The sequence below is a fragment of the Suillus fuscotomentosus genome (genome assembly GCF_016647785.1).
Source record: "Suillus fuscotomentosus strain FC203 chromosome Unknown F5891scaffold_62, whole genome shotgun sequence".
Taxonomy (NCBI): domain Eukaryota; kingdom Fungi; phylum Basidiomycota; class Agaricomycetes; order Boletales; family Suillaceae; genus Suillus; species Suillus fuscotomentosus.
In genome coordinates, this window is record NW_024539574.1 from 142,937 (window position 1) to 168,660 (window position 25,724).

Below are 25,724 nucleotides of genomic sequence, written 5' to 3' on the forward strand. Positions count from 1 at the left end.
AAGTAGATCAAGCCGTTTTCTACAAACGCACCTCGCGCGAACACGTCGTCATCACCGTCTCTGTCGACGACATGGCCGTCACCGCCAACCATATATCCCATATCCATCGGTTTAAGTCCGAGCTGCGCGCGCACTTCGAGATTAGCGACCTAGGGGAGTTGAGCTGGTTATTGGGGCTGAAGGTGACGAGGGACCGCGTAGCACGCACCTTGACACTTTCACAGAAGGCATACGTCGAGACGATCCTCGAAAGGTTCCACCTGGAGGACGCGAAGGTCCTGCACACGCCCATGGAACCAGGTACTGTCCTTTCCATAGATCAGTCCCCTGCAACACACGCCGAACTCCAAGCTATGCGAGACATACCATATCAACGCGCGATCGGTTCGTTAATGTACGCAGCTACGAGTACCCGGCCAGATATCGCTTTTGCGGTGGCAACACTGTCGCAATTTATGAGGAATCCGGGGAGACCCCATTGGGAGGCCACCAAACGCGCCCTGCGGTACCTGAAAGGCACCGCAGACTATGAGCTGACGTTGGGATCCAGCGAGGGAGGAATTGAGGCGTTTGTCGATGCCGATTGGGCATCGCAGCCACATAGGCACTCCATGAGCGGGTACATCGTACTGCTCCATGGAGGCCCCGTTTCGTGGAGCGCGCGCAAACAGCCTATCATAGCCCTGTCAACAGCTGAAGCTGAGTACATAGCGTTGACCAGCGTGGCAAGGGAAGTACTTTACCTGCAACTCCTCATCCGCGAGCTCTACGACGTCCAAGACCTCCCCACACCCATCTTCTGCGACAACCAAGCTGCTATAGCGTTAGTCTCGACGGGAAAATTCCAATCGCGCACCAAGCACATAGACCTGCGATACCACTTCGTACGCGGCCACGTGAAGGACGGTACCTTCAAGATAATCTACTGCCCCAGTGACGACAATGTCGCGGACGCGTTCACGAAGCCATTGGCACGTCCCCGACTCCAGAGGTTGAGGACATTGATGTGTTTGGATAACGCTCGAGGGGGAGTGTTGAGAGCCGATGTGTCCGAGGGAAGTAAGGCCGAGAGAGAGAGAGCTGAGAAAGGAAAGGACGATACGGCCGAAGAATAGAGCACATCGAGTGCGAGCGTCTCCAAACGGAGAACGTCGACGACGTGTCAACGTCGGCAATCTTTTCGTTCTTTAAGTATATATTTTTCATCAAAGCTATTGCTGGCAGACTCACCGTATAAGAGGACGCTGTTTTCGTCGAAACGTCTCAGATTCGAAACGAATACTGAGACGTAAGTACAAGTCCCACTGTAACGTTCGAGCGCAAGCGCTGACGTACATCTAGTCGTACCTTTGTTCTAGGTACAAACAATTGTTAATAGAGATTCGAAACGAATACTGAGACTCGTACCTTTGTTCTAGCGTGTCGTAAAACCTCCCGCGTGTATCGTTCCTCCACAGTACGGACCACGCACCTCAACCAGAACATGGCGACCCCGGACATCTTGCTCGACGGAGCACGGACTCTGACGAAAAGCTTAACGACGCGAACTTGATAGAAAAAGCCAACCTACCGAATCTGCCGGTGTAGGTTCTTGTTGATGACTGTTCCTTTAGACGTCCATGACAGATTTCTTTTTTACTATTTTCCCGTTAATGACCATACCGTGATGACTTGCAGGGCAGATATGTTTTTTTATTTCAGTATTAGAGGTAGTGTAGACTTCATGCTGTATTTTTTGTTAGGCCCTCTACCCATCTGGCGATGGGTATTATTTCAATCGACTCTATCGCACAGCCACACGACGTCATGATCAAGAGGTGAGCCAGTGAGCGTCTGGTTGGTTCCAGACACTGACTAATTTAGTTGGGTGACCCTCTATGCCTTTCGACGCTGCGTGTTCGTGGGAGGTGAAAGGTGAATTCGAGGTTGCTTAGATACAGGAAATTCCAATGTGAGCAAACGTGTAATGTTTGTATGACGCATGCATACATGCGTCATAAATGCATAATACTAGAGGTGTTTTTTCAATTCCTAATCAGGTTAATGTTACGTGTTGTGATATTTGAAGAGTTTTGCTGATGCCATCGATGAGGGTTGGGTATACAAATTTCCCGTGATAGGGCAAGGATGTCCGGGAAACTCACGAACATGACGCGAGTCGTACGTCCCTCCCTCAAAGGCTCACTCTCTTCAAAAATATTTTACATACTAAGCTCATACTATGATACTACACATGAATTCACGTACTCACATGAGTAGAGATCTTCGCTGGTGTTGACATGCGTCAGTTTGTCTGATTCACGTTGATCATGGAGATATCTCTTATAATGCGGAGCCATTCATCCGTTTTGACAGAGAATTTCCCAACCTCTTCTTCATCAGCTGGTCGCTCCTGAACTGACACATTGGTTTAGATGCCACCACTCCAGCCTCTCTCCCCGGCTGAAATGCCAGTTCATCATAAACTTTCGCTTACTCGCAAACTAGTGTTACTGTTTATGTTCTGTCTCGCCCAATTCTTAGATGCCTTCAATAACTCAGCTCTCTTCTCCGCAATCCCTGTACTCGAGGTATCCATGGGTATGACTGAGAGTCAATCCACTTGGATCATGAGCGCATTCCAGTTGACCTTTGCATCATTTCTGCTCATCGTGCGTGCTCATACCATTGATTCTGACCTTGCACTTCAACGCATCGTTTAGAGCGGCCGCATTAGCGACGTATACAACCCAAGTCAGTACTATGCCACACCTGTCAGATAGCGACATTAATGAACTCACAGAAACTGGATTCGTTGGGGGTGTACTTGGTCTTGGTGTTATCTCGCTGTGTGCTGGATGTGTTGGAGATACCATTCCGCTCATCGTTCTCAGAGCGTTGACTGGAATAGGTACACATTCCCGCCGGTCTGACGGTCTTGGCTGACGAGGATCGTTTCTCAGCCGCTTCGATGACAATCCCCTCTGCCCTGGCACTGTTGGTCAACGTGTTTCCCGAACCGCTTGAACAAGCTCGCGCAATAGGAACATTTGGAGGCTGCACATGCGTCGCTAGCTGTGAGAATCTCCCCTAGTTGATTATCCATGACGAATCTCATGGTCCCGTTCCCGTTCCATAGCCCTCGGTCTCATGATTGGTGCAATGTTCGTCCAATGGGCATCTTACCACTGGGTGTTCTGGTTTGTAGCCATCGTGGCCGTGCCAACGGCCCTGGCGTGTGCCTTCATCATACCGCCAGAAATTGCAAACACCAAAGACAACCTTGAACCAGCAGCAGCGAAATGGAAAAGTCTTGACTTACTCGGCGTGACCATCCTCACTGGTATGAACTTTCAGCATGCTCCGCTTCGCATCCCTCACGAGCTTCGACAGTTGCCTTGATCTTGTTCATCTTCGCTGTGACATCCGGCTCTACTGACGGCTGGGCATCTGCAGCAGTGCTTGTCCCGCTAATCATATCAATCATGATGGTCATCGGGTTTTTCTACTGGGAAACACGCATACACGTGAATATAGCTGCAATGTATGTCATCAGGGATGCTCGCACCTACCACTAATCATCGGCTGATGTTGTACCAGACCACCCCGGACATGGTTTTATCCCAATTTCTCGATTCTTTTTGCCGTGGCGCTCTTGCCATTCTTTTGGTGGTTCACAGTGTTCGTGATGTATACCGTCCTGTGGCAAAACGTATTTGAGTGGTCGGCAATATCATCGGCTGTACACATGTAAGGTCTCGACTGTCACTCCATGCTTCCCGTCATTCAGACTGTTTTAACTTACCAGGCTCCCGATCGGTGTCGCATCTTTCATTATGAGTTTCACCGGATCGCTCTCTCGGATCTTCAGTCCGAAATGGATTATTCTGACAGGCTTGTCTTTTTGCATGGTCGCGACCGTATTGCTGGCGCTTGGCGGGGGGAAACCTGAGGATTATTGGCCATATGTATTCCCAGCTTTATCTCTAGGGAGCGCAGGGGTCATGCTGACGTATACGCACGCAAAGTAAGTTCAAATTGTCGTGTTCCATTAATACGTTCCAATCGCTTCAATTACAGCATTGCTATATTTCAAGCCGCACCTTCGTCGATGGCAGGCACAGTTGGTGCCATCTTTAACGGCGCCCTTCAATTTGGATCAGCAATAGGTCTCGCTATCGCCAGCTCAATAGAGACATCCGTGGAGGCCACCCATGGGGGCTCGCATGAGTATGAAGGACGAGCCGCAGTATTTTGGTTCCTCTTGACGGTTGCCTCTATTCTGTTCATTTCAGTATCAATACTCTATGACCGCAGTACGGACCACACACCTCAACCAGAACACGGCGACCCCGGACATCCTACTCGGCGGAGCACGGACTCTGACGAAAAGCTTGGCGACGCGAACGTGAGTCGTGACCATGATTGAAAAGCCGACCTAGCGAATCTGCAGGTGTAGGTTCTTTTTGATGACTGTTCCTTTAGACGACCATTTTCGTTGATGACATATTTCTTTTTTACTATTTTGCCGTTAACGACGATACCGTGATGACCTGCAGGCTGGATGTGTTTTTTATTTCATTATTAGAGGTAGTGTAGACTTCATGCTGTATTTTTTGTTAGGCCCGCTACCCATCTGGCCATGGGTACATCAATCGACTGTATTGCACATGTGTGAGAGACATACGATTGATGTACTGATCAGATCACAGATAGGATTTGACGCTGAAACTTGGGTTTGACCGCTGTTTGGATGAAAACGGGTGGCCAAGATTTCCTTTCAGAGCTGGTAAAGTATTCAATGCCGTGATTGGTTAAGCACGATTGATTACTTAATTTTGGCCACACGAAGTCACCAGGTTGTCTGGTTGGTTCCAGACACTGACTAATTTAGTTTGGTGACCCTCTATGCCTTTCGACGCTGCGTGTTCGTGGGAGGTGAAACCGTGAAAGAGTTGCTTAGATACAGGAAATTTAAATGGGAGCTAACGTGTAATGTTTGTATGATGCATACATGAGTCACATGAGCGTTTTCACAATTCCTAATCAGGTAATGTTACGTGTTGTGATATTTGAAGAGTTTTGCTGATGAGAGGTTGGGTATACAAATTTCCCGTGATGGTGCAAGGATTTCAGGGGAACTCACCGTAAGTCAAACATGATGCATGATGCGAGTCGTACATTCCTCCCTCAAAGGCCCAATTTCTTCAAAAATAAGCTCATACTACACATGAATGCACGTACTCACATGAGTCATAGGCTGGAGATCTTCGCTAGTGTTGATATGCGTCATAGTGTGTCTGATTCACGTTGGTCATGGTGATACCTCTTATGGTGCGCACTGCGCGTCACTTACTAGGACCAATTGTGTGCTAATGTCCTGCCGTCTCGTCAGAATTTTAATTCCTCTTACGAAAATGTTCCTTTGACGGGACGAACAAAACTGTAATTCCGAGCGATTTTCAATCTGATCAAATTTGACGGAGATTATGTAAATTGTCGTCAGCAGTCAGATTAGCCAAAGTCTTGTTATCTACCTACAGTCAGTCAAAAGGTCGTGCTACAGTCTCCGGAACCCGTCTGTGGGACTTGTACTTGGTTGAACTGAACTGCTGGACCTTCAGCTGCGCATCTTTTGGGCTATGTTCTGCTTGTGAACGAGACGGCGGAGAAGTGGGATTATTGGGCGAACGAGCTGCACGAGCCTGAGTAGCTTTGAGCCAAATTGGCCTCTGCACATAATTGGTGGTGTCTAAGTGACGCGCACCATATAATATGGAGCCATTCATCCGTTTCGATAAAGGATTTCCAACCTCTCTTTCATCCGCTGGTGACCTGGTCGCTCCTGAACTGACAAATTCCAGTATCTTGTTTAGATGCCGCCACCACAGCCTCGCACCCCAGCTGAAACGCCAGTTCATCATGAACTTTCACTTACTCGCAGACTAATTTTACTGTTTATGTTCTGTCTCGCCCAATTCTTAGATGCCTTCAGTAACTCAGCTCTCTTCTCCGCAATCCCTGTACTCGAGGTATCCATGGGTATGACTGAAAGTCAATCCACTTGGATCATGAGCGCATCCCAGTTGACCTTTGTATCTTTTCTGCTCGTCGTGCGTGGCACTGCGTGCTCATTTCATTGATTCTGACCTTGCACTTCAACGCTTTGTTTAGAGCGGCCGCATTAGCGACGTATACAACCCAAGTCAGTACCATGCCGCACCCGTCAGATAGCGACATTAATGGGCTCACAGAGACGGGCTTCGTTGGGGGTGTATTTGGTTTTGGTGTCATCTCGCTGTGCGCAGGATTTGTTGATGATACCATTCCGCTCATCATTCTTAGAGCGCTGACTGGGATAGGTAAACATTCCCGTCGGTCTGACGGTTTTGGCTGACGAAGATCGCTTCACAGCTTCTGCGATGACAATCCCCTCTGCCCTGGCACTCTTGGTCAACGTATTTCCCGAACCGCTTGAACAAGCTCGGGCAATAGGAATATTTGGAGGCTGCGCCAGCGTCGCTAGCTGTGAGAATCTCCCCTAGCTGATTACCCATGACCACCTTCATGGTCCCGTTCCATAGCCCTCGGTTTCCTGATTGCTGCAATGTTTGTCCAATGGGCATCTTACCATTGGGTGTTCTGGTTCGTAGCCATCGTGGCTGTGCCAGCGGCTCTGGCGTGTGCCTTCATCATACCGCCAGAAATTGCAAACACCAAAGACAATCTTGAGCATGCAGCAGCCAAATGGAAAAGCCTCGACTTACTCGGCGTGACCATCCTGACTGGTATGAATTTTCAGCATACTCGTCTTCGCATCCCTCACGAGCTTCGACAGTTGCCTTGATTTTGTTCAACTTCGCTGTGACATCCGGCCCCACTGATGGCTGGGCATCTGCAGCGGTCCTTGTCCCGCTCATCATATCAATCATGATGGTTATCGGGTTTTTCTACTGGGAAACACGCATACACGTGAATATAGCTGCAATGTATGTCATCAGGGATGCTCGCACCTACTACCACTAATCATCGGCTGATGTTGTACCAGACCACCCCGGACATGGTTTTACCCCAATTTCTCGATTCTTTTTGCCGTGGCGCTCTTGCCATTCTTTTGGTTGTTTACAGTGTTCCTGATCTTTACCACCCTGTGGCAAAACGTATTTGAGTGGTCAGCAATATCATCGGCTGTGCACATGTAAGGTCTCGACTGTCACTCCATGCTTCCCGTCATTCAGACTGTTTTAACTTACCAGGCTCCCGATCGGTGTCGCAGCTTTCGTTATGAGTTTCACCGGATCGCTCTCTCGGATCTTCAGTCCGAAATGGATTATTCTGACAGGCCTGTCTTTTTGCATGGTCGCGACCGTATTGATGGCGCTCGGCGGGGGAAAACCTGAGGACTATTGGCCATACATATTCCCAGCTTTTTCTCTAGGGAGCGCAGGGATCATGCTGACGTATACGCATACAAAGTAAGTCCAAATTAGAACTGAGCGCTGCAAAGTCATGGTTTCACTGACACGTTCCAATCGCTGTCATTACAGCATCGCTATATTTCAAGCCGCACCTTCGTCCATGGCAGGCACAGTTGGTGCCATCTTTAACGGCGCTCTTCTATTCGGATCAGCAATTGGTCTCGCTGTTATCAGCTCAATAGAGACATCCGTGGAGGCCAACCATGGGGGCTCGCATGAGTATAAAGGACGAGCCGCAGTATTTTGGTTCCTCTTGGCAGTTATCTCTATTCTGTTCATTTCAGTATCAATATTCTATGACCGCAGTACGGACCACACACCCCAACCGGAACACGGCGACCCCGGACATCCTGCTCCACGGAGCACGGACTCTGACACAAAGCTCGACGACGCGAACGTGACCATGATCAAAAAAGCTGACCTAGTGAATCTGCCGGCGTAGGTTCTTTTTGATGACTGTTCCTTTAAACGACCATTTTATTTGATGACATATTTCTTTTTTACTATTTTCCCGTTCCCGACGACTTGCAAGGCAGATTTTTTTGATTTCATTATTAGAGGTAGGGTAGACTTCATGCTGTATTTTTTGTTAGGCCCGCTACCTATCTGACCATGGGTATATCAATAGACTGTATCGTACATTTGTGACAGCCATACGATTGATGTACTAATCAGATCACAGATAGGATTTGACGGTTGACCGGGTTGAATACTGGATGAAAACGGGTGACCAAGATTTCCTTTCAAATGTTCTGCCGTGATTGGTTAATGTAAATTGCACGATTGATTACTTAATTTGGCCACCCGAAGTAAGTACTACCGTTAGTGAGCAGGTTCTCTTGATTCACACAAGATGTCTAATACAACACACGAACCCCAGACATTCTCTGCTGAATCGTACTTTGAAACACAATCACGACCTCCTTCACTCGACGTCGACATCCAGGGCGTTCACGAATTTATCCAACGGCAACGACAGGCTAACCGATCCGTCGTGCTTGTAACGGTGAGAGTCATTATCACAGATGCTCGCGTCATGCACTCTGAACTCGAATCAGAGCGGAGGGACCACCGTACCGCTAGAGCTCAATGTGTAAGAACGAGCAACCACCCACAGCCGCACAGGGTCACTGACCTCATGTTCACTAAATGTGCAGCGTCCGCTTCCTCGATAACTTCAGCGCCGGTACGTCCCAATGTTCTTTTCATTATATTCTTCTAACCATCATTCATGTAGGTACCCGAGGTGCAACATCTGCCGAATATTTCCTCAAAGCTGGTTATGCCGTTATATTCATGCATCGCCAGTTCAGCCTGCAACCTTTTAGTCGACATTATTCCCACTCGACTAACCCATTCCTCAACTTTCTCGAGATTGACGCTGCATTACCGTCATCGTCGACTATTGACTCGGCGTTCCCGTACTCACATGACCCTCCACCTACGACACCGATGCCGCAAATTACTGTAACCACTGATGAACGCGTCAAACTCTTTTCTGTACTCCGTGCATACAAAGCAGTGCATGCCCAAGGAACCCTACACATGGTCTCATTCGTTTCCGTGAACGAATATCTTTGGTTACTGCGCGCAGTCAGCAGGGAGATGAGCATCCTAGGACGAAAGGCGATGTATTATCTTGCTGCCGCTGTCAGTGATTTCTTCTTACCGCAGCAGAGATTGGTAAGTGATCTCACCCTGTCTCGCAAAACGATGTCAATAATGGCCACGGCCAGTCGGAACATAAGATACAATCAGGAAAGGGCAATCTGTCCATAGAAATGGATCAGGTACCGAAGATCTTAAAGCCGCTTGTGTCAGAATGGAACCCAGAGGGGTTCATTGTCTCCTTCAAGGTAAACTCGCCTCACTTTTTATGCTGTCTTTTTGACCAACATATTTTCCCAGCTCGAGACTGACGAGACGATTCTGATACCGAAAGCCCAACAGGCGCTTGAGCGTTATGGGCACCAGGTGGTGATCGGAAACGATCTCCATAATCGTAAGTATCGGGTTGTGTTGATATCTCCCGTAGCGCAGGCAGACGCTACAAAGCAACCGGACGGAGTCGTCGTATCTCAACCGAAATATAAAGAATTTTGGATAGAAATTGATTCGCATCAACCATCCAACCATCCCAAAGAAATAGAGGAAGATATCGTTGAAGAATTGCTTAAACGGCACAATGCGTGGATCGAGGGTTCATGAGCAGGCAGGGGTCCGTTGTATGTAATGATATATACTAGAATTATTGTCGAGGCATGTGCAAAAGTCAGGGTTTTCCTCATTTTAGCAAGACTCCATCCGACTACTGTGCAGTATTCTATGTTCTAACCTATATTACCACTCGTTGAGGCAGAACGAAAAAATGATCTGAGCCAGGCTCGAACTGGCGACCTTCTGTGTGTTAGACAGATGCGATAACCAACTACGCCATCAGACCGATGGAAGGATTCAAATAGTAGAGGCCTATTATAACCATGTCGTTGGCAGATATATTTGGCCTTGAAGTGTTCCTGCAAAAGGATGGACCGCCTCGGCTGGTACCGAGGTTCTTGATGCCCTCGTCAGTAAACCATCCATCATGATATCGTAGTAGAGGTAGCCGATGCACTCTTCGCTCACAGAAACCAAGCACCATTGCGCACATTTGAGATCGTGGGTTCCTGCGTGCTGATACATGTATGAAGTTTATGGATCATCTACAAGCAGATTTGTAGTGCGAACTCTGCAATATCAAGCTATCCACCACGCCAAGCCACCAGACTAGCAATGCCACCTCGCTTTACAATCAACACCGAATAAGCCACGCGATATGACATGACAGTGCACGGCTTCAGGCTGCAGGTGACATGTCCGACAGGGGAATAGACACGAGGGGATCAAACTCATGCACGGTATTGTCGATTTGCCAGAGATGGAGGTGCATCCGCGTGGCGAGGATTGCAAGGATGAAAACCTCGAAACTTTACGAGGGTATACTCAGTAAGAATCCACGAAAGAAGATGAAGTGCATACTCTTCGAGGAAGGAGTGGTATGGGGACTAGGAGTGTAAGACATCAGTGATTCCATTAAATTGAACGGTATCAGCAGGGTTAAAGTTTTACGCACATTGGGAAATATCACTGGCACAAGGACGTTCAAGGCCGAGAAAACTTTCCGAACAATGATTATCACTGATGAGCATGGACGCATATGTAGGTGACTCACACAGACCGCATGCGTAGTAGAATATATTATGCTTCACCAAGGTAGCATATAGAGGGTATCTAGTCGGCCGCCAGTTCCGTATGGCACGTATGAGTGTGAGGGAGACCAGTCCTGGGGAAAGCATTGGTTAGCGTGCATTTATGATCTATGTCGGTTCCCGGCGACATGTACCCAGTTGAAAGACAAACAAGAGAATGAACGGCAGGTATAATTGGACACTGCTCGAAGTCCGGTAACAACCTGTGATGCCTGGGATGCCCGGGATCGCGCTAGTTGAAACTGTGGGAGTGGAGTGAATACATGCGAATGCTAGTGGGGGAAGATGAGAGCACAGACAATATTGAGAAGTGGCAATAGCACTAAACCAGATGCCGGTGAATGATACAATGATGGCCTGACCAAGTTAGCGATCACAAGCTTGGGTGTGGTGAGGGCACGAGACTCACAAAAAAGGTCGACAGCATAGCTACGAGTACGATTCTATTGTTGCTCCAGAGTGCATATGTTCTGAGCACAAAAAAGCCTGAGGGAATTGCATGAGGAGCACGTTTGTATCGCGAGGAAGGAGGAATACATTCAGAGCAAGTGAGTGATATCACTGCAAAACCTAAGTGGAAATAATAGCGCTCAGTAAGAACGTGCGTGTAGCATGTGCCATACACGTACATGAGTAAATAGTGATGAACATCTTGCATGCCTAGCCAGGTCATACAGTAAGTGTCGTCATCAGTGGGGGTCTGCTGCACGTTCACATACCTTGGGGTTCTCATTCGGTGTCAAGGTCACTAACCACAGCATGTCAATTCAGTATCGGGGGATGTGTGCTGGAAACGAACGCACGACATATGTCCGCAGCGATGAGGAAAAAGGGTACATATCGTGCAGTGACGTAGAGGCATTTTACCTTGGTCCAGCGCGACCGAAGTAGGAATGTCCACTTTGAACAGATTATTTCAATATCGAAAGCAATGCATCCCGCGGAACAAGCACATTACTTGCCTCGTCGTGAAGTGAACAAATATAGTCATAGGTCTGGATTAAGAGGTTAACAGGTTTGATGGCGGATGGGAATAGATTGGGACAAGCGTACCCAGAATGTAATCAATGCCGCTGAGTCGTCACATTAGAGTCAGAACGAATATATTCGGACAGCACGCACTGCATATGTACTAGTGGCCACCCATGGTATATCAGTTATGATCTTGCTATTGATATTAAGGAAGCGACAAACCGCCAAGTACTGCAAAATCCTGGTTGCTGCAACATCGTCGGCCGAATACTCCATCTACATTCGTTTGAGAGGTGGCTTAAGAAGATGGGTTTTACGCCCACAGCATGCACCTTGCTATCTCTTATGAGTAACTCGGAACTAGCCAGGAAGCGATCAACGTGGTGGCGGTAGTGAGGCGCAAACGCAAAACACACTACTATATATGGTTAGGTTGAATCAACTCAGAAGGCGCCACTTACATTAATTCGTACTTGGAGAGACCTGGCACCATTTCCGGACCCCTGTTACGAATTGCATAGGCTCATACCAGAAACTAGCATGGAATTAGTTCGAAAGACTAACGGAAAACAGAAGGTTATTCGAAATGTCAAGGCGCTCGGGGAATAAAAGACGACCGTGGAAGGAACCATGCACCGATCAAGAAATGATCGTGGATGATCTTGATAAGGTCCCAAGCTCCTCCTATCCTCCTGTCCGAGTGAAAGATATCTCTTTTAAGCGCACCGGAGCCTTCGGATCCGAGGACATATCATTTCCGGCAATACTGCGTGCGCCGTGACTCCACGAAAACGGCAAACTGTTTTCTCAGTCTTGTGTGTGCAGTGAAGGTGTTTATAAGTTGATAGGAGAGGACGTTGCGAGCAGCTTGGCATCGTCAGAAGTATGGGCAGTATCAGAATATTGCGATGGATCCCACAGGTATGACTGCTGCCCTGATATGGCTTCTTTTTGATGGATGCGCGATGGACCTGTGTGGAGTTCCAGCGAAGCCGTTAGCTTATTTCCGTCACGGTCTACATAGCCCTCCGCGAGACACATCCAGCGAATATGCTGCCAACGCTTGGCATGTGACACCCCGGTAGCACTCACATTATTGCTCTGGACTCGAGGGCTCGCAAGTTGTACCATACGCTGGGCGGCACGCACTTTCAGTCAATATGACGGCTGCGGGCTTGGATTAAACTCCCGTGTGTACCGCTCAGGTGTATAAACCTAACTTCGCGTCGGTCTCTACGTAGAATTGCGGCTACAGGTTCAACAAGGATAGTTGGAAATTCGGAATCCGCCGAACATCATATGTGAGTTTGAAATTGATTCCGAGTTTACCTGGCAACAGCTCCGCAAAGTGGCAAGATTGAACGGCGCATCTACCATGGTCCAACAATACATACGACCCTACTACAAACGCCCTTGACAATTTCCCAGGTCTCTTCTGAACCCTCCAGGAATTCCTTGGATCTCGCATGCCGGAAAGTCAGGGCTTCTGCGAAGACGCTGTCGTTATTGTTCACACGTTAGAGTCTTTGATTATAATCATTGGGCTTAATCACAAGTTAAACGTTTGTCAAAACATCTCACCAGATCGCACCCCATGACAAAGACAGTTTCTATAAGTCAAGTAAGCACATCTCAATTTTTACAACCAGTATATCGTACAGTTTACAGGTGACATGTCGGACATAGAAATACACACGAGGGCCTCAGAGCCATTCGCGTGCCGGTTCATATGCCAGAGATGGAGGTGCATGCGCGTGGCGAGCATTGCAAGGATCAAAACCTCCAAACTGTATATTTGTATTGGGAGTGTTGTCAGTGGGAATTCACAACAGAATTTGGAGGTGCATACCTTTCGGGGACGAAGTAGGATATGGACTGGGTGTGCGCAACATCAATGAGTAATCATACTGAAGAGGACTATTCACGCACGTAGTCAAGCAGCTTTGGAACAAGGATGTTTATGGCCGAGAGGACTTTCGAAAAGTTAATCATCACCGATGAGCACGAAAACATAGGAGTTCTGGCTCACGCAGACCGCATGCATAGTAGAATATGTTATGCTTCAGCAAGATCGCGTACAGAGGGCCTTGGGCCGACCGCCAACTCTGTACGACACGCACGAGCGTGAGGGATACCAATACTGAGGGATAGCATTAGTCAGCGCGTGTCTGCAACGTGCAGTCCAGTTTCCGGCTGCATACCCAGTTGGAACACGAGCAAGACAATAAACTGCATGAAGAATGAGAAACTACCAGAGCTCCGGTGACAACCTGTGATGTCTGGGATTACGCTATTCGTTACTGTGAATTGAAGATAACATGGGCGGATACCAGTAGGGAGGATGGGAGCACAAACCATGTGAGGTGGCAACAGTAGTCAACCAAATGCCAATAGCCTGACTCATTCATCAACCATGAGATCAGGTGTGCTGATGGCATAGGACTCACAAAAATGGTGGACAGTATGGCTATGAGTATGATTCTATTGTTGTTCCAAAGCGCACATGTTCTGAGCACAAACAAGCCTGAATGAATCAGATTAGAAGCACGTGTGTCGGAGGAAAGAAATATACATTCAGAGCAAGCGAGTGATATAAGTCTGAGACCTGTGAGAGTAAAGAGCAACACTCCGTGCATCAAATACCGTGGACGTACATGCGTAAATGTTGCTTAATATCAGGCATTGCTGGTGAGATATACAGTAAGCATCATTCATCATTGGGTAAGTGTGCTACACGTTCACATACATCGCGGTCCTCGTTCCCTGAGAAGTTCACTGAGTACAACATGTTAATTCATTAAATCGGAGGGTTGTATGCTGGGAATGAACGTACTATATAGGTCCGCGGCGACGATGAAAAAGGGGACATATCGTGTAACGATATAAAGGACTTTTACCTTGGTAAGGCGTGACCGAAGCAGGAATGTCCACTTGAATAATGTATTACCAGTATCAAAGCCACGTACTAACGGAAGAAGGGCATTACTCACCTCTTCGTGAAGTGAACAAATATAGTCATAGGTCTGGATAAACAGGTTTAACTGCAGACGTAAATAGATCAGGATAAACTGACCCAGAATGTCGCCGCTATCAACGCTGAGCTGTCGAGTTAGAACGAGCAACATGCAATTCAGGCAGCACGCACTGCATATGTACTGGAGGCCACATATGATAAATTCATTATCATCTTGCTATCATGTCAAGACAGCGACGCACCGCTAAGGGCTGCAGACTTCTGGCCGTTGTGATGTAGACCGATGGATGTTCCATCTGAATTGGTTCGAGGGGGAAAATAGTCGGGTTTCGCGCGCATATTCGTCCACCTCCTTATATACTAAATAAGCTGAGAACCACATCCAGACTGGGGTATATGCGGGGATACTGCTGGTGAGGATGATCATATCATCATCGTGATGGAGCGTTTCATTGGCTGACTTATAGTCGATGTGGTCACAACTGCACCAGGTTGTGCACAACTCGATGAAAGTTACAGTTGGTGCCAGAAACATCGGCAGTTTCAGTGATAACATAACAATGAAACCTTTATTCAGATGTAACATGCCCAATGAGACAGATGATTGGACATAATTGATTATCAAAGTTGATTCTGACACTTACATGTACTCATTGTGCTGATTCTTGACCCGCTTGAAGTTCGGAACACTGTGATCAGGCCTTGAAACACAGTCACCTCGGAGAGGACTGTAACTAGTGACTTGTGTCGTGATTATCCAACGAATGTCGTGCCGGTGAAAGCATGTTATATACATGCTACATTCATGTATCAGGTCGACTAGCCGGTGAGGAGACCAGGAACGGAGAAGGCTCTCCTAAAGGGGCGTATTAGAAGACGTAACTGTGGATCATGTGAGGTCGAATTCTGAATCGGAACGCATTGTGATCGGGGGTCTCTTCACGATTTTGGGTATCTACAAACCGTTCATGTGTAGAGTCGGCTCTGCAATATCAAGATTGGATAGTACGTACCAAGTAGTGGCAAGCAGAGCTACCAGTGGTGCTCGAACCGATTCCTGACGAAGTGCACTTGAAGTCACATTTGCTTCGGGTTATTTGGGCGTCTGGATGAGAACATACAATCTTCGTTGTCGCACCAGTCAAACATCGTACTTGAAAAGACCGTGTCGTCCGGGAACGCGGAGAGAATGCTTCGTTTGCGTTACAATGCTTTGAAAGCCCGAGCAAAGATGTTGGCTTTCCTAGACGACTCAGAGCAATACCCATGGGTATATCCTTCAAGACTGGTGTGATTGTATTATTAGGCGCAAGACCGTCGACCATTGTAAGCATCAGAAATATCTCTGGAATGCCGGCGGCCGGCTTTGTCAACTAGTATGCACTGGTCATGCGAGGTGTTCGGGATGCACAGTCTGCCTATCGGAGTGGTGCTTGGATCAAGCCGTAGCTAAATTTGAGTCGGAATTGGACGCATCGATGTAGTGGGTCTAACCAAAGTCCAACCAAAGGCACTAGCTTACTATTGCGATCGGACAAAGTGGTCCAAGTATTGCTCAGCATGCCCGATTTGTACTTATACTTCACAAGGACTGGCCATGTAGCAGTGTCATAGTTGTGACAAGTTTTAAAAATCGACTACACATGAAGAATCCGTGTCCGTCTGTCCACTGAACCTTAGTCCCATCATCGTCGTGCTCGCCGTCATCGTTATTGTCGCCACCGTCGTAGTTACTCACGCGTTCATATCCGAATACATAGCCTCTTGTGATACCCTAGACGCCTCAGGCTGCACAGCAAGCTCTCACCACTATGTCCAACTCACCTCCACCCGTAAACAATTCCTATGACCCTACAAACGCTCTCGACGACATCCCAGGTCTTCACTGGGCCCTCCATGAGTTCCTTCAATCTCGCATGCACGAAAGCGAACGATTCTGCGAGCAAAGCGATCCAGAAAAGTACGTACTTCCGTCTCCATCACTCCCACAAGAGAGGCTGAGATCAATGCAGACAGAGATTGTATTTTGCGACTGGATTTGGGCTTATTCAATGTGTGAAGGGTCTCATGTCTTTTGAGGATAAGGTTCGTGTTGTGATGTGCTACTAGTACTCATAAACTAATATTAACTCATAAGGATCTCTTGGCTGCTATCAACCATACCAAGCGCGGCATCGCTGTAGCTTCCGCACATCGCAAACGCCCAGCCAGCTTCGCAGGTCGTCTTGCAGGGTATATCGTTCCCGCATTCAGTACTAGCGGTACAGAATGGATCGCCGGTATGACGCCTGTGGAACGTCATGCTGAACTCGTCTATGCAGAGAGTCTCTATCAAAAGGTGCGTCGACTGGTAAAACCGCGTGTCTTGGGTGGTGTACGCGTTTTGGAGGGTTAGCTGATGTTGCAATAGAGTCTTCTTGGGATAGTCTATTCAGGCGATTGGTTAGCGTTTATCCGTGAGGTGTACGTGCTCCGTCATTTATCCCTCTTTTCTCGCTAATACCTAAGTACCGCGAACGCCCAGACTCAACATGCGCACCACTATTTCCATATATCGTCAACTGGGTAAATGGATCGAGACAGTCGACGCGGCATACGCTCTCGCCCACCCCGAATTACTAGCTGCCATCTCAACACCCGAAACAGGAGCGAATGTCGAAGAAACGCCACCACAGTCAAGTAGCACGAGTTTTGCAAGCGCTAACTCATCCTCCATCGCAGATTCGCCTGCCCCTTCACCCAAACACACATCTACACAAGATACCGCCTCCCCACCATCCATCACACACCTATACCTCCCCTGCCCATCTATAGACCCTCATTTCCGATCTGGTGTATACCTAGGTCTCGGTATGTCTCATCTCGTGCTCAGTATGATGCCGGGAAAACTCCTCGCTCTGGTGGAGTTGTTTGGATATAAGGGCGATAGGAAATTTGGGTTGGAGTTGTTGGAGAGGGCTGGGGGGTGGGGTGCGAATGGGAAAGTGGTCGAGAAGGGTGAGTGGTTCCGGTCCCTGATCATGTTGTGATATTATGAATTGGGAGCAATAAGTACTGATATGCTCGCCTACAGAGGCAGAAGGGGTCCGACGTGCGATCTGCGATATGTCGCTACTCATCTTCCACCTCGTCCTCTCGGCGTTCACGTTTGAAGGCGTCGATGTGCGTAAGGCTACGAGAATATTGGAGTGGAATCTGAAGAGGTATCCGAATGGTGCGTGTTCTGTTTTGGGAGGTTGTGTGGTCTGATGAGTGTTTGTGTTTTCTCTCTCTTTCTCCCCTTTCCTGTCCGATACTCCAACCTCCTCTTCGATCCCATACCAACACCAAATAGGCGTCTTCTTCCTCTTTGGCGCAGGCCGCCTTGCCCTCGTTCGTTCCCAACCCTCAAAAGCTCTCACCTACTACGCACGCGCTGCCCAAGCTCAATCACAGTATCGGAATTTACACCATATTTCGTGGTGGGAGAGTGCGGTTGCTTGTTTGGGGCTTTGGAGGTGCGTGTTCTTTTTGGTACAGGGATGATGGGTATGTGGGCGATACTGATATTGGTCTTGTGCAGAGTTGCGGACAGTAGATTGTGGTGGGGAAAACTTGGAGGCGAGGCTACGGTGGGTTTCTATTTCCCCTCTTGCGTGTCTGTGTTCATTTTTTCCCATCCCTCGGTTATCACCACCTCGGTGCACTTAGTGGTCCAAAGCGACATATACATACGGCGAAGCAGCATGCCTAGCCACGCTCGGCAAACACGCAGAAGCGAAGAAGCTTATGGAACGCGTTCAGGGGCTGAGGCAGAAAATCGCAGGGAAGAGCATTCCTATCGAGGTACGTCCTTGTTTGATGTCTCCTCCTCCCTTTCATCTCGCTATCCACCTCAAAACAACTCAATGCTAACCAAATATCCAGAAATTCGTCGCCCGCAAAGCCCGTAAATATCTAGCCCAATCCGACACACTTCTCCTCCCAGCCCTCGAGCTAGCTTATGTATTCCATGCGATTGCGCATGCACCCAGGGAGGTTATTGCGAGGGAGATGATTCCTGCTGTTGGTGAAGCTTTGGGAGTGCTGGGGTTAGTGCTTTCATCTGAGAGCGAGGGTGGTGCCAAGGCAAGTGGGGCCAAGACAGGCAAGGACAAGAAGCTGGAGTCGCGGAGTGGGTATTGGGATGACGTTTGTCTTGCGCGTTTCTTGGAGGGCGTGTGTTGGCGATTTGTTGCGTATCCGGTGCGTTTGCCTTTTTTGTGGTAGCTTTCGTGTTTGTGCCTTTGGGGTCTTCCTCTTCGCTCTGGGAGTCTATCCTTGTTGACACACATCCCTCTCGTTACAGGACCCGGATGCTGAACTCGAGCCTGATGAAAAAATCCCTGTCTCACCAGAGGATGCGCGCACGTACTCAGAGCGCGCGTTCCGCGCTGTCTTCGAGCACGGACCTGACATCGAGTTGGACCATTATATCGTGTATTACGCACGTGAGTCGATCTTGTTCTGTCATTCGGTGAGAAATCGACGACACTTTTATCATAGATTTCGAGTATGGGAGGCTGCTAGCGCGATCAGGCGACAAGGACGGTGCGAGGACGCATTTTAATCTTGTTTTGTCTGGAAAGCCGCTTGAGGTGAATGCTGCGGGACGAAAGGTACGTACGGATACGTTTCGTCGATAGTGCTGTTTAATCATGTCGCTGATGTATGTCACTTTTTCAGGGTAAATACAGTTTAGAGGTACGAAAATAGGAGTAAACGAATGTGACTGACACTTACGCTTTTATCATTACAGAACGCACTTCACGTGAGGACGAACGCGGCGCTAGAAGCATTAGACCAGAACCGACTGTTGTGATGCCCAGGGCGACGGACCCAGTTCTGAAGAGATATATATTCGTATATCTATCGATACGCGCTGACTTTCCGTGTGTTTTCTGCTTGCTTACTATTGGGCGATACCTGTATACCTACTTATGTATTATTTGTTACGCCTGATGTCTAGCTGAGCTGGATACAACCTATGACTGTATCTTTGAACATTTACTGACCCATCATACATCCACACCTACTGAAACCACTAGTATGTCGAACACTCTGAGCTTGCAAGGTGATATGGGAAGCAGTGGAATGAGCTTAAGCGGTGAGACGAGGAGAGTAGTTGTTATTGTTGATGTACGTTAACCTACAGGACGTTCTATTCCTGGCTGATCAACCGAAGTATGCATCGATATGATATGGAAGTTTCAAGGCAATTAAAATTAAATATCAGCTAGTCCTTAATTGGTTGTCGGGCCCGAGTATTTTTAAAATAGAGACACCGAATCGAATCATGTTCCCGTTCTTCGCCATGTACAGTCTGTGATGGCAAAGGAAGATGGTGGAATATTAATTCCTGTATGAAATCCACATGGTTACCTATATGAAAGAACCCACATGTCTGTGCCATGCGGACTGCACTTCTGCCAATTCTGCCAGAAGAATCACCTCTGCCCAGGGCGGTCACCAGTTACCACTTGGGAAGATTTTCCAAATTTAGGTACTAGGCTGATGTCGAGTACGTACTCACTCTGCACTGCACCTCCACATCAATGTCAGTGTCCGGACTTCAGATCGTTTGGTATAGCTCACCTAGCTATAGGGTTGCGACTACCAGTACGAACTTAATATTGCGGCGAACTCGAAGACCATGACGAATGTGGACGGTCAAGCTGTGAATCGTAATTACGTGTAGTATTTAAAGTGAATCTTGATCCTGATAGCTTATCCGAAGCCGCCTCGGGCACATCTTTTTCATACCCGATCCTGCCGCTGCGGCACAACTCCAGTTAGTAGAAATGCCTGCCTTGCGTGTATCATGATGGGCCACACGTTCCATTCCCTCTCACCCCCAGGCCATTTCTCCTCTCAAGATGACTCCCTCTGTGTTTGAAGCTAGTCAGCTTCGTGAGTCCCTCTATGTTTTTTGTACCGCCTTTCAGCTGAGTGTCTCTAGCTAACCAAAATCGCGTTGGCCCGTACACCTATGTGCCTACAGAGTGGATATGTATCCTGGTGAGTTGTCTTGTCCAGACGTCTCGCATCTACCTTCAAATCGCTCCCTTAGTTCCTAGTGTTATACAGTATTTCGACTAGTATGTTTTTTTTTACTATCGACAGTGCACGATCATGACTCCATGCTTTCAGTCATCCACTTGAGCCAAGCACTCAAGTTTAGACTCTGGTGGATGCTTCCAACGGCGACTTTTGCTGGTGTTCTCGAAATACTAGGATGGAGTGCCAGGCTATGGTCTAGCCACAGTCCCAAGCTTCTGACGCCTTATGAGATGCAGTACGTGTTCATCTAGAAGTGCCTATTCGCACGACTGCTCAACCGTTTCCACTGCAGGCTTGTTGGCACTATCATCGCACCTACTCCCCTTGTTGCTGCCAACTTCATCATCCTTGGCAAGATAATCAACCAAGTCGGACCCCAGTACAGCCGTCTAACCCCCAAGCTATGTTAGTGTTGCCCTGATGTTCCTGGCAGTTCAGTTACTGATCTAGTGCAGATACCATCATTTTCTGTTGCTTCGTTAGTAGTTATACATTCAAGCTGTGTTCGCTGTTCATATCTTCCTAACTCCTAGGATGTTATCTGTTTGATTGTACAAGCTTTCGGAGGCGCATCCGCCGCGCACGCCGTTAGCCAGGATACAAGTGCTGCTATGGTATGTAACATCATCCGTTATTTCGTGTAACGATCTCATCATAGAGATAGGGCGCGAACATCATGCTAGGAGGAATTGCGGCTCAGCTCTGTGCGTGATAAGGGTCTCAATTCTCTGGCTCACAATCCTTACCTTTGCTCTCTAGTTGCCATCGTGGTCTATGTCACTTTGGCATCCGAATTTTTCTTGCGTTTGAAATTTAATTCACCCTTCCGCCACGTTGAGCAGCCCCGCGTATTGGAGAAAGGTCAAAGTGCTGTGAGCAAGAACTTGCGAGTTCTGATCTGTGCCATGGCATTCTGCACTCTCTGCATCTTCATTCGGTGAGTGCCCAAGATGTCTTATCAAGGGTCATTGATATACTCAATTCATCCTTAGTTCTATTTACCGTACTGTAGAGCTCGCCGGTGGGTGGTTCGGGCCGGTGATTACCACTCAACACTACTTCGGTACGTTATCATCCGTTTTCAGCAGGAATAAGCTTATAATATACTTTATTATCGATAGATTGGCTCGATGGAGCCATGGTCACTCTCGCTATCTACAGTCTCAATTTCTTTCACCCAGGTATCTGGCTGAACAAGGAAAACCCAACTGGTCATGATTTAGAACAAGCAGCCGATGAAGAAGAAGAAGCTGAGGAAGAAGCTGCGGCTTAGGTTTTAACGATTACATGCTTATATCGGTTCTGCTCGCCATTTATCTATCGGCTTGTTATCACTTCTCGGATTACTCTTACTTGGACGGTTATTGGCATGTTACCTTACAGCGATGTCTGTTTTTGCACCGCTTATCCCTACTCAATGATGTAGATAAACGCATTGTTGACGTTCTATACCCATCGTTTTCACTGAAGCTGAAGCGCTAAGTTTAAAGTTAATTGTATGTGGCTGTGCCCCGAAGAGATGATGTCATCTTCGGTACTTCTGAAACTTCCGCTCATCCATGTCGCCGCCTTGCATATCCGCTAGCAGTCATGTTTTATTATACTCTTCTCGACTATTTTCACAACTACTGTCACTCAAAAAGCCAAGTGAAGATCCACATTTCATCCATTTATCATTTTACCATGCTCCGTAACTTCATCAAGAGCATTGTCAACACATCGTTGAGTTGCGCAGAAAAGCTGCGTGATAGAAAAAAGGTGAGTCATTGAACTCTTGGTTATCGCAAACTTCTTATCCTCGCTAGTTCGGCGTTCATGGCGATCTCCACAGTCGTCCGTGCGGGGGGACCGTGCTATTGGTCTCTCCTATACCACTTCCCACCCCGCCTGATCACTTCTCAAACACCGACACTCCTCTATCCTCGATTATAGATACGGAGGATGCTGTTTGTCGTGGACAAATGCCCTCTCGGATTGGAACACCCACCCTCGAAGGTATGCCCGATGAAATACAATGCCATATCCTCGGGTTTCTCTCATATAATGAAATTATACGATGCTCTTTGGTGAGTCATCTACTCATTCCCATCCTTCGAACTAATGTACTGATCAGCCCTTTACAGACCTGCCTGACACTATACAACACAGTCAAAGGCTCTGTTGAGCTGCAGTACATCATCGAACTCGGTGCTCAACGGTTGATCGAAGTACATCCGCGGTCGCCTACCACCTCTCTAGCAGACTGCTTGAGCATCCTCAGAAAAAAGGCAAACGCGTGGAACAATTTCAAGCCCATTGCTACCGATGCGTTTCGCGTCAAGACCTTGTTCGACTTAAACTCGGTCGTTCATCGAAACATCATCTCCTGTACGCCGTCGGTGCACGTCGATGCTGCGTCCAACACTGTGGATATCAAGACCAACAGCACGTGTACCGCCAAAGTCGTGATGAATCCCAATCCGGTTCCTCATACGTACAGGTACATGGACGAGTCTCAAGATATCGAGGTCATCATTACATTTCCGATCGATGTCGACTCTAATGGCTTCAAGTACCGAGTATCCTTCCGTTCGATATCAACGGGGGAGGAACATCCTTTGTCTCATGGATCTCGTGTGGTGGGTGGTAGAGCCGCTTGCAGCGAAGCTCAGTTCATCAAAATTGCCGTTGCTGTCTTCGATGATCGCCTCGCAGTCTATATTGCCGGGCTCGATGAAATGAGGGGCCCGTGCTGGTCGCTGCACGTCTTAAGTTGGCAACGACCTAGTCAAGCTGATGTGGGTGTCTTCTGTCTTTCGCTGTCGGTTTGATTTGAGCATTTAACAGGACTTATGTGTTATCGGCGACGGAACTGAGTTGCTGGACATACGTTTTCTTGTGAAGGAGAAGCTTATAGCTCTTTCGACAGATGGTCATATACACCTCTACGACACTGAGGATCCGTCAAAGGCGCCGCGGCTTCATGCAAGATTCATGATGCCCGTCCATGGCAAGTTGGGCGTATTCGATCACCCATCAAATTTTCATAGTGCCACGAGCTGTGCAGACCTCGCGGTACCAGTCGACCATTGGATCTGGGCAACAAACCCTGCAGATCGAGTCATATCAGTGACATGGGCCGATCCTTCGTCGATGTATATCGTATCTGCTCACATATTTTTCATGGACGTTCCTTCGACATGGTTTGACGCGACGTCAGAAGATGGACGGTCAGTCAAATGGTCATCATGGGGTCCACAAAACTCTCGTCTCGTCCCTGATGAAAGGTTCGGCATGCAAAGGCGGTGCTTTTTTGGAGTGGGTGGATCTCGTGTTATATGGGCTGGTCCTGTCGCGGATCGAAGTGATTCGTCCTTCCAGTTATACATGACTGACTTTAATCCCTCGGTTGTGGCGCGTGGTATCGGCAAGGTGGTTCGCGGACCTACGACATCGGTGGGTCTCCCATCGGACATGCAGGTGTCGACGTACCTCCCTTTCGTGGAGGTGTCCCATGACGAAGCTTTCGATGCCCCTCTTTGGGATATCAAACTCGACGAGGAGACAATGGTGGTGTTCACCTCGACCAACGATTGAGTCTGTGAGTGTATTTCTGTCTGTCTGGCTCACGAAGTTCACTATCTCACTTGATATATCAGGAGTGGAAAATGCAGGCCGACGTCTTTGAAATGTAATTGTGGTCATAAGTGTTTACGAGAGATTGTCTATCATTATGCCATTGAAACCTACCTGTCGCGCACCTTGGTGTATATTAAGAGCCCAATCTCGAGTCATGTATCAGTCGAATATACCATCTCTGTCGACAAACCTATTCAAATTTAAGATGAATTGACTGACTATACTCGAATGCTAAGTGTCGTCCGCTCAATCGCCGCCGCTCTCAGCGTCAACTGCACTCATAGGCCAACCAACTAAATTCAGGTCACAGGCTGTACTGGCAGGTGATGCGCCACTTGATGGAAAATCAGAGTTGGTGCCAGAGGCATTCAAGAAGATAACCATGAGCGTTACCCTATTCGGACGCAAAACGCACCTAGCACTGGTCCTTTGCTCGAAGCTTGCCTTTAAGTTTGAAATACTATCAGCCCTTGAAACGCCATCAGTCCTCGGAACGCTCGCATTTCCACGAGGAAGGCTTAGTTTCTTTTGACCAACACTAGCTGTTTTAGACGCACGCTTCTTGAGATAAGCCGGCTTTGATATGTGCCTGATGAAGATATCTGAAGGGAGTTGACGCGTTCTCGTCTGTGTGAAATAGATATATTCAAAGGAGAAGTGGTCAGTGGTAGAGAAGAGGACCATAGTCTTCGTTTGCCTGATGACTGATCTGATGGATATCGTTGGAGCAAAGCACGTTCCGTTGAACCCGGGAATGTATGCGACCAATCGCGATTCAAAGATAGTGCGTCGTCGTCTCCCTGTCGACGAACCGATTCAAATTAGTCGGCATGGTCGAGTCGGTGGAGTAAATTATGTGCTTACCTCGTAGTCAGTCCTTTTGACCTGAGTCACGACATTTTGAAGGGTCGTCTGGCAACCGGGTAAGCCCTCTCCTCCCAAGTTCCGTTCAACGATGAATGGGAATGATGGTAACCAGTTTGCCTGGGTGGATTTGGAGAGATGTTGAACTCTTGTCAAAATGCAAAGGCATGCTGCTGCTACGGTAATCGCAATGTACTGGTCAAGTTGTGATCAACCAGACGTGTGCATTGTGCAAGCTTGGGGAGCTTCAGTTGAAACCTTGCGGATTGATGATGATTAGTAAGTCGTTACAATTTCATACCTGAGCTAATTGGAGATTGACTGTAATGGTAGAACTCTATCTACAGTCATCAGCGGAAAGAATCTTCAAGTCCCCTCTTGGCGCATTCCCGCTGGCATTTACGTGTCCATCAATGTCGACTCGAGGAGACGCTGGAAATCAGCCATCAGTGTCCTATCGTCTGATGAATCTGTAGCGCGGGGGGATACTGTAACTCTGTAACGTCCATGGAG

At 48.0% G+C, this 25,724-nt stretch overlaps 8 protein-coding genes and 1 non-coding gene across 9 annotated transcripts; 6 read left to right on the forward strand and 3 right to left on the reverse strand.

Moving 5' to 3' along the window:
* Positions 1-2,119: 2,119 nt before the first annotated feature.
* F5891DRAFT_649555 (major facilitator superfamily domain-containing protein) lies at positions 2,120-4,203 on the forward strand. Its single transcript, XM_041372643.1, has 10 exons — positions 2,120-2,283; positions 2,356-2,651; positions 2,703-2,733; positions 2,783-2,890; positions 2,943-3,056; positions 3,119-3,322; positions 3,373-3,523; positions 3,580-3,729; positions 3,788-4,006; positions 4,077-4,203. Exons 2-10 carry the CDS (start codon positions 2,415-2,417, stop codon positions 4,117-4,119), a joined length of 1,257 nt encoding a protein of 418 aa, XP_041221364.1. The 5' UTR covers positions 2,120-2,283; positions 2,356-2,414; the 3' UTR covers positions 4,120-4,203.
* A 1,331-nt stretch (positions 4,204-5,534) lies between these two features.
* On the forward strand, positions 5,535-8,151 carry F5891DRAFT_649498 (major facilitator superfamily domain-containing protein). Its single transcript, XM_041372642.1, has 9 exons — positions 5,535-6,092; positions 6,154-6,184; positions 6,234-6,341; positions 6,394-6,507; positions 6,564-6,767; positions 6,818-6,968; positions 7,028-7,177; positions 7,236-7,454; positions 7,527-8,151. The coding sequence occupies exons 1-9, from the start codon at positions 5,856-5,858 to the stop codon at positions 7,897-7,899; spliced, it is 1,587 nt and encodes a 528-aa protein (XP_041221365.1). The 5' UTR covers positions 5,535-5,855; the 3' UTR covers positions 7,900-8,151.
* A 142-nt stretch (positions 8,152-8,293) lies between these two features.
* Positions 8,294-9,877, forward strand: F5891DRAFT_1056941 (DNA/pantothenate metabolism flavoprotein). Its single transcript, XM_041362723.1, has 6 exons — positions 8,294-8,463; positions 8,516-8,550; positions 8,615-8,643; positions 8,695-9,140; positions 9,194-9,313; positions 9,366-9,877. The coding sequence occupies exons 1-6, from the start codon at positions 8,311-8,313 to the stop codon at positions 9,663-9,665; spliced, it is 1,083 nt and encodes a 360-aa protein (XP_041221366.1). The 5' UTR covers positions 8,294-8,310; the 3' UTR covers positions 9,666-9,877.
* On the reverse strand, positions 9,827-9,900 carry F5891DRAFT_t101. Its single transcript has one exon. It is a non-coding gene; the product is annotated as a tRNA-Val (tRNA).
* Positions 9,901-10,092: 192 nt separating this feature from the next.
* On the reverse strand, positions 10,093-12,156 carry F5891DRAFT_1056945 (uncharacterized protein). The gene is made up of 16 exons (XM_041362724.1): positions 12,139-12,156; positions 11,900-12,092; positions 11,828-11,837; positions 11,759-11,778; positions 11,668-11,700; positions 11,509-11,605; positions 11,425-11,453; positions 11,335-11,365; positions 11,243-11,275; positions 11,115-11,191; positions 11,005-11,062; positions 10,840-10,947; positions 10,669-10,779; positions 10,570-10,613; positions 10,476-10,501; positions 10,093-10,423 (listed from the first exon to the last, which is right to left on the reverse strand). The coding sequence occupies exons 2-16, from the start codon at positions 11,951-11,953 to the stop codon at positions 10,294-10,296; spliced, it is 861 nt and encodes a 286-aa protein (XP_041221367.1). The 5' UTR covers positions 11,954-12,092; positions 12,139-12,156; the 3' UTR covers positions 10,093-10,293.
* Positions 12,157-12,972: 816 nt separating this feature from the next.
* F5891DRAFT_649647 (uncharacterized protein) lies at positions 12,973-15,205 on the reverse strand. Its single transcript, XM_041372644.1, has 17 exons — positions 14,894-15,205; positions 14,823-14,832; positions 14,751-14,773; positions 14,668-14,700; positions 14,511-14,607; positions 14,424-14,452; positions 14,332-14,362; positions 14,250-14,282; positions 14,125-14,201; positions 14,033-14,072; positions 13,879-13,977; positions 13,707-13,817; positions 13,607-13,650; positions 13,527-13,552; positions 13,337-13,464; positions 13,259-13,287; positions 12,973-13,201 (listed from the first exon to the last, which is right to left on the reverse strand). Coding segments are annotated over exons 1-16 (837 nt in total). The 5' UTR covers positions 14,948-15,205; the 3' UTR covers positions 12,973-13,201; positions 13,259-13,285.
* Positions 15,206-16,167: 962 nt separating this feature from the next.
* On the forward strand, positions 16,168-19,854 carry F5891DRAFT_1056964 (uncharacterized protein). Its single transcript, XM_041362725.1, has 14 exons — positions 16,168-16,611; positions 16,664-16,736; positions 16,789-16,989; positions 17,062-17,114; positions 17,176-17,648; positions 17,725-17,865; positions 17,986-18,148; positions 18,214-18,262; positions 18,342-18,476; positions 18,558-18,875; positions 18,979-19,120; positions 19,176-19,288; positions 19,356-19,373; positions 19,429-19,854. The coding sequence occupies exons 1-14, from the start codon at positions 16,463-16,465 to the stop codon at positions 19,489-19,491; spliced, it is 2,091 nt and encodes a 696-aa protein (XP_041221369.1). The 5' UTR covers positions 16,168-16,462; the 3' UTR covers positions 19,492-19,854.
* Positions 19,855-20,211: 357 nt separating this feature from the next.
* On the forward strand, positions 20,212-22,198 carry F5891DRAFT_1056970 (RTA1 like protein-domain-containing protein). Its single transcript, XM_041362726.1, has 12 exons — positions 20,212-20,353; positions 20,407-20,579; positions 20,629-20,687; positions 20,740-20,767; positions 20,820-20,964; positions 21,022-21,134; positions 21,185-21,207; positions 21,263-21,343; positions 21,394-21,433; positions 21,489-21,666; positions 21,722-21,792; positions 21,851-22,198. Exons 2-12 carry the CDS (start codon positions 20,546-20,548, stop codon positions 22,000-22,002), a joined length of 924 nt encoding a protein of 307 aa, XP_041221370.1. The 5' UTR covers positions 20,212-20,353; positions 20,407-20,545; the 3' UTR covers positions 22,003-22,198.
* A 91-nt stretch (positions 22,199-22,289) lies between these two features.
* On the forward strand, positions 22,290-24,548 carry F5891DRAFT_1056972 (uncharacterized protein). Its single transcript, XM_041362727.1, has 5 exons — positions 22,290-22,487; positions 22,535-22,795; positions 22,853-23,506; positions 23,556-24,281; positions 24,368-24,548. The coding sequence occupies exons 1-5, from the start codon at positions 22,320-22,322 to the stop codon at positions 24,401-24,403; spliced, it is 1,845 nt and encodes a 614-aa protein (XP_041221371.1). The 5' UTR covers positions 22,290-22,319; the 3' UTR covers positions 24,404-24,548.
* Positions 24,549-25,724: the final 1,176 nt, after the last annotated feature.

Coding starts and splice junctions, on each gene's coding strand:
- F5891DRAFT_1056970 (XM_041362726.1), top strand. CDS start 20,546: ATGACTCCCTCTGTGTTTGAAGCTAGTCAGCTTC. Junction 20,580..20,628: donor GTTTGAAGCTAGTCAGCTTC/GTGAGTCCCTCT, acceptor GAGTGTCTCTAG/CTAACCAAAATCGCGTTGGC. Junction 21,344..21,393: donor AGGATACAAGTGCTGCTATG/GTATGTAACATC, acceptor TCATAGAGATAG/GGCGCGAACATCATGCTAGG.
- F5891DRAFT_649498 (XM_041372642.1), top strand. CDS start 5,856: ATGCCGCCACCACAGCCTCGCACCCCAGCTGAAACGCCAGTTCATCAT. Junction 6,093..6,153: donor TTGTATCTTTTCTGCTCGTC/GTGCGTGGCACT, acceptor CGCTTTGTTTAG/AGCGGCCGCATTAGCGACGT. Junction 6,969..7,027: donor CACGTGAATATAGCTGCAAT/GTATGTCATCAG, acceptor ATGTTGTACCAG/ACCACCCCGGACATGGTTTT.
- F5891DRAFT_1056945 (XM_041362724.1), bottom strand. CDS start 11,953: ATGGAGTATTCGGCCGACGATGTTGCAGCAACCAGGATTTTGCAGTAC. Junction 11,192..11,242: donor ATCACTCACTTGCTCTGAAT/GTATTCCTCCTT, acceptor CAATTCCCTCAG/GCTTTTTTGTGCTCAGAACA. Junction 11,063..11,114: donor CTATGCTGTCGACCTTTTTT/GTGAGTCTCGTG, acceptor TAACTTGGTCAG/GCCATCATTGTATCATTCAC.
- F5891DRAFT_1056941 (XM_041362723.1), top strand. CDS start 8,311: ATGTCTAATACAACACACGAACCCCAGACATTCTCTGCTGAATCGTAC. Junction 8,551..8,614: donor GTACCGCTAGAGCTCAATGT/GTAAGAACGAGC, acceptor CTAAATGTGCAG/CGTCCGCTTCCTCGATAACT. Junction 8,644..8,694: donor CCTCGATAACTTCAGCGCCG/GTACGTCCCAAT, acceptor TCATTCATGTAG/GTACCCGAGGTGCAACATCT.
- F5891DRAFT_1056964 (XM_041362725.1), top strand. CDS start 16,463: ATGTCCAACTCACCTCCACCCGTAAACAATTCCTATGACCCTACAAAC. Junction 18,477..18,557: donor GGAAGAGCATTCCTATCGAG/GTACGTCCTTGT, acceptor CCAAATATCCAG/AAATTCGTCGCCCGCAAAGC. Junction 18,876..18,978: donor GGCGATTTGTTGCGTATCCG/GTGCGTTTGCCT, acceptor CTCTCGTTACAG/GACCCGGATGCTGAACTCGA.
- F5891DRAFT_649555 (XM_041372643.1), top strand. CDS start 2,415: ATGCCACCACTCCAGCCTCTCTCCCCGGCTGAAATGCCAGTTCATCAT. Junction 2,734..2,782: donor TAGCGACGTATACAACCCAA/GTCAGTACTATG, acceptor ATGAACTCACAG/AAACTGGATTCGTTGGGGGT. Junction 3,524..3,579: donor CACGTGAATATAGCTGCAAT/GTATGTCATCAG, acceptor ATGTTGTACCAG/ACCACCCCGGACATGGTTTT.
- F5891DRAFT_649647 (XM_041372644.1), bottom strand. CDS start 14,947: ATGGAACATCCATCGGTCTACATCACAACGGCCAGAAGTCTGCAGCCC. Junction 14,608..14,667: donor TTTGTTCACTTCACGAAGAG/GTGAGTAATGCC, acceptor ACATTATTCAAG/TGGACATTCCTGCTTCGGTC. Junction 14,363..14,423: donor CAGGGAACGAGGACCGCGAT/GTATGTGAACGT, acceptor ATATCTCACCAG/CAATGCCTGATATTAAGCAA.
- F5891DRAFT_1056972 (XM_041362727.1), top strand. CDS start 22,320: ATGTTTTATTATACTCTTCTCGACTATTTTCACAACTACTGTCACTCA. Junction 22,796..22,852: donor AAATTATACGATGCTCTTTG/GTGAGTCATCTA, acceptor AGCCCTTTACAG/ACCTGCCTGACACTATACAA. Junction 24,282..24,367: donor TCGACGAGGAGACAATGGTG/GTGTTCACCTCG, acceptor TTGATATATCAG/GAGTGGAAAATGCAGGCCGA.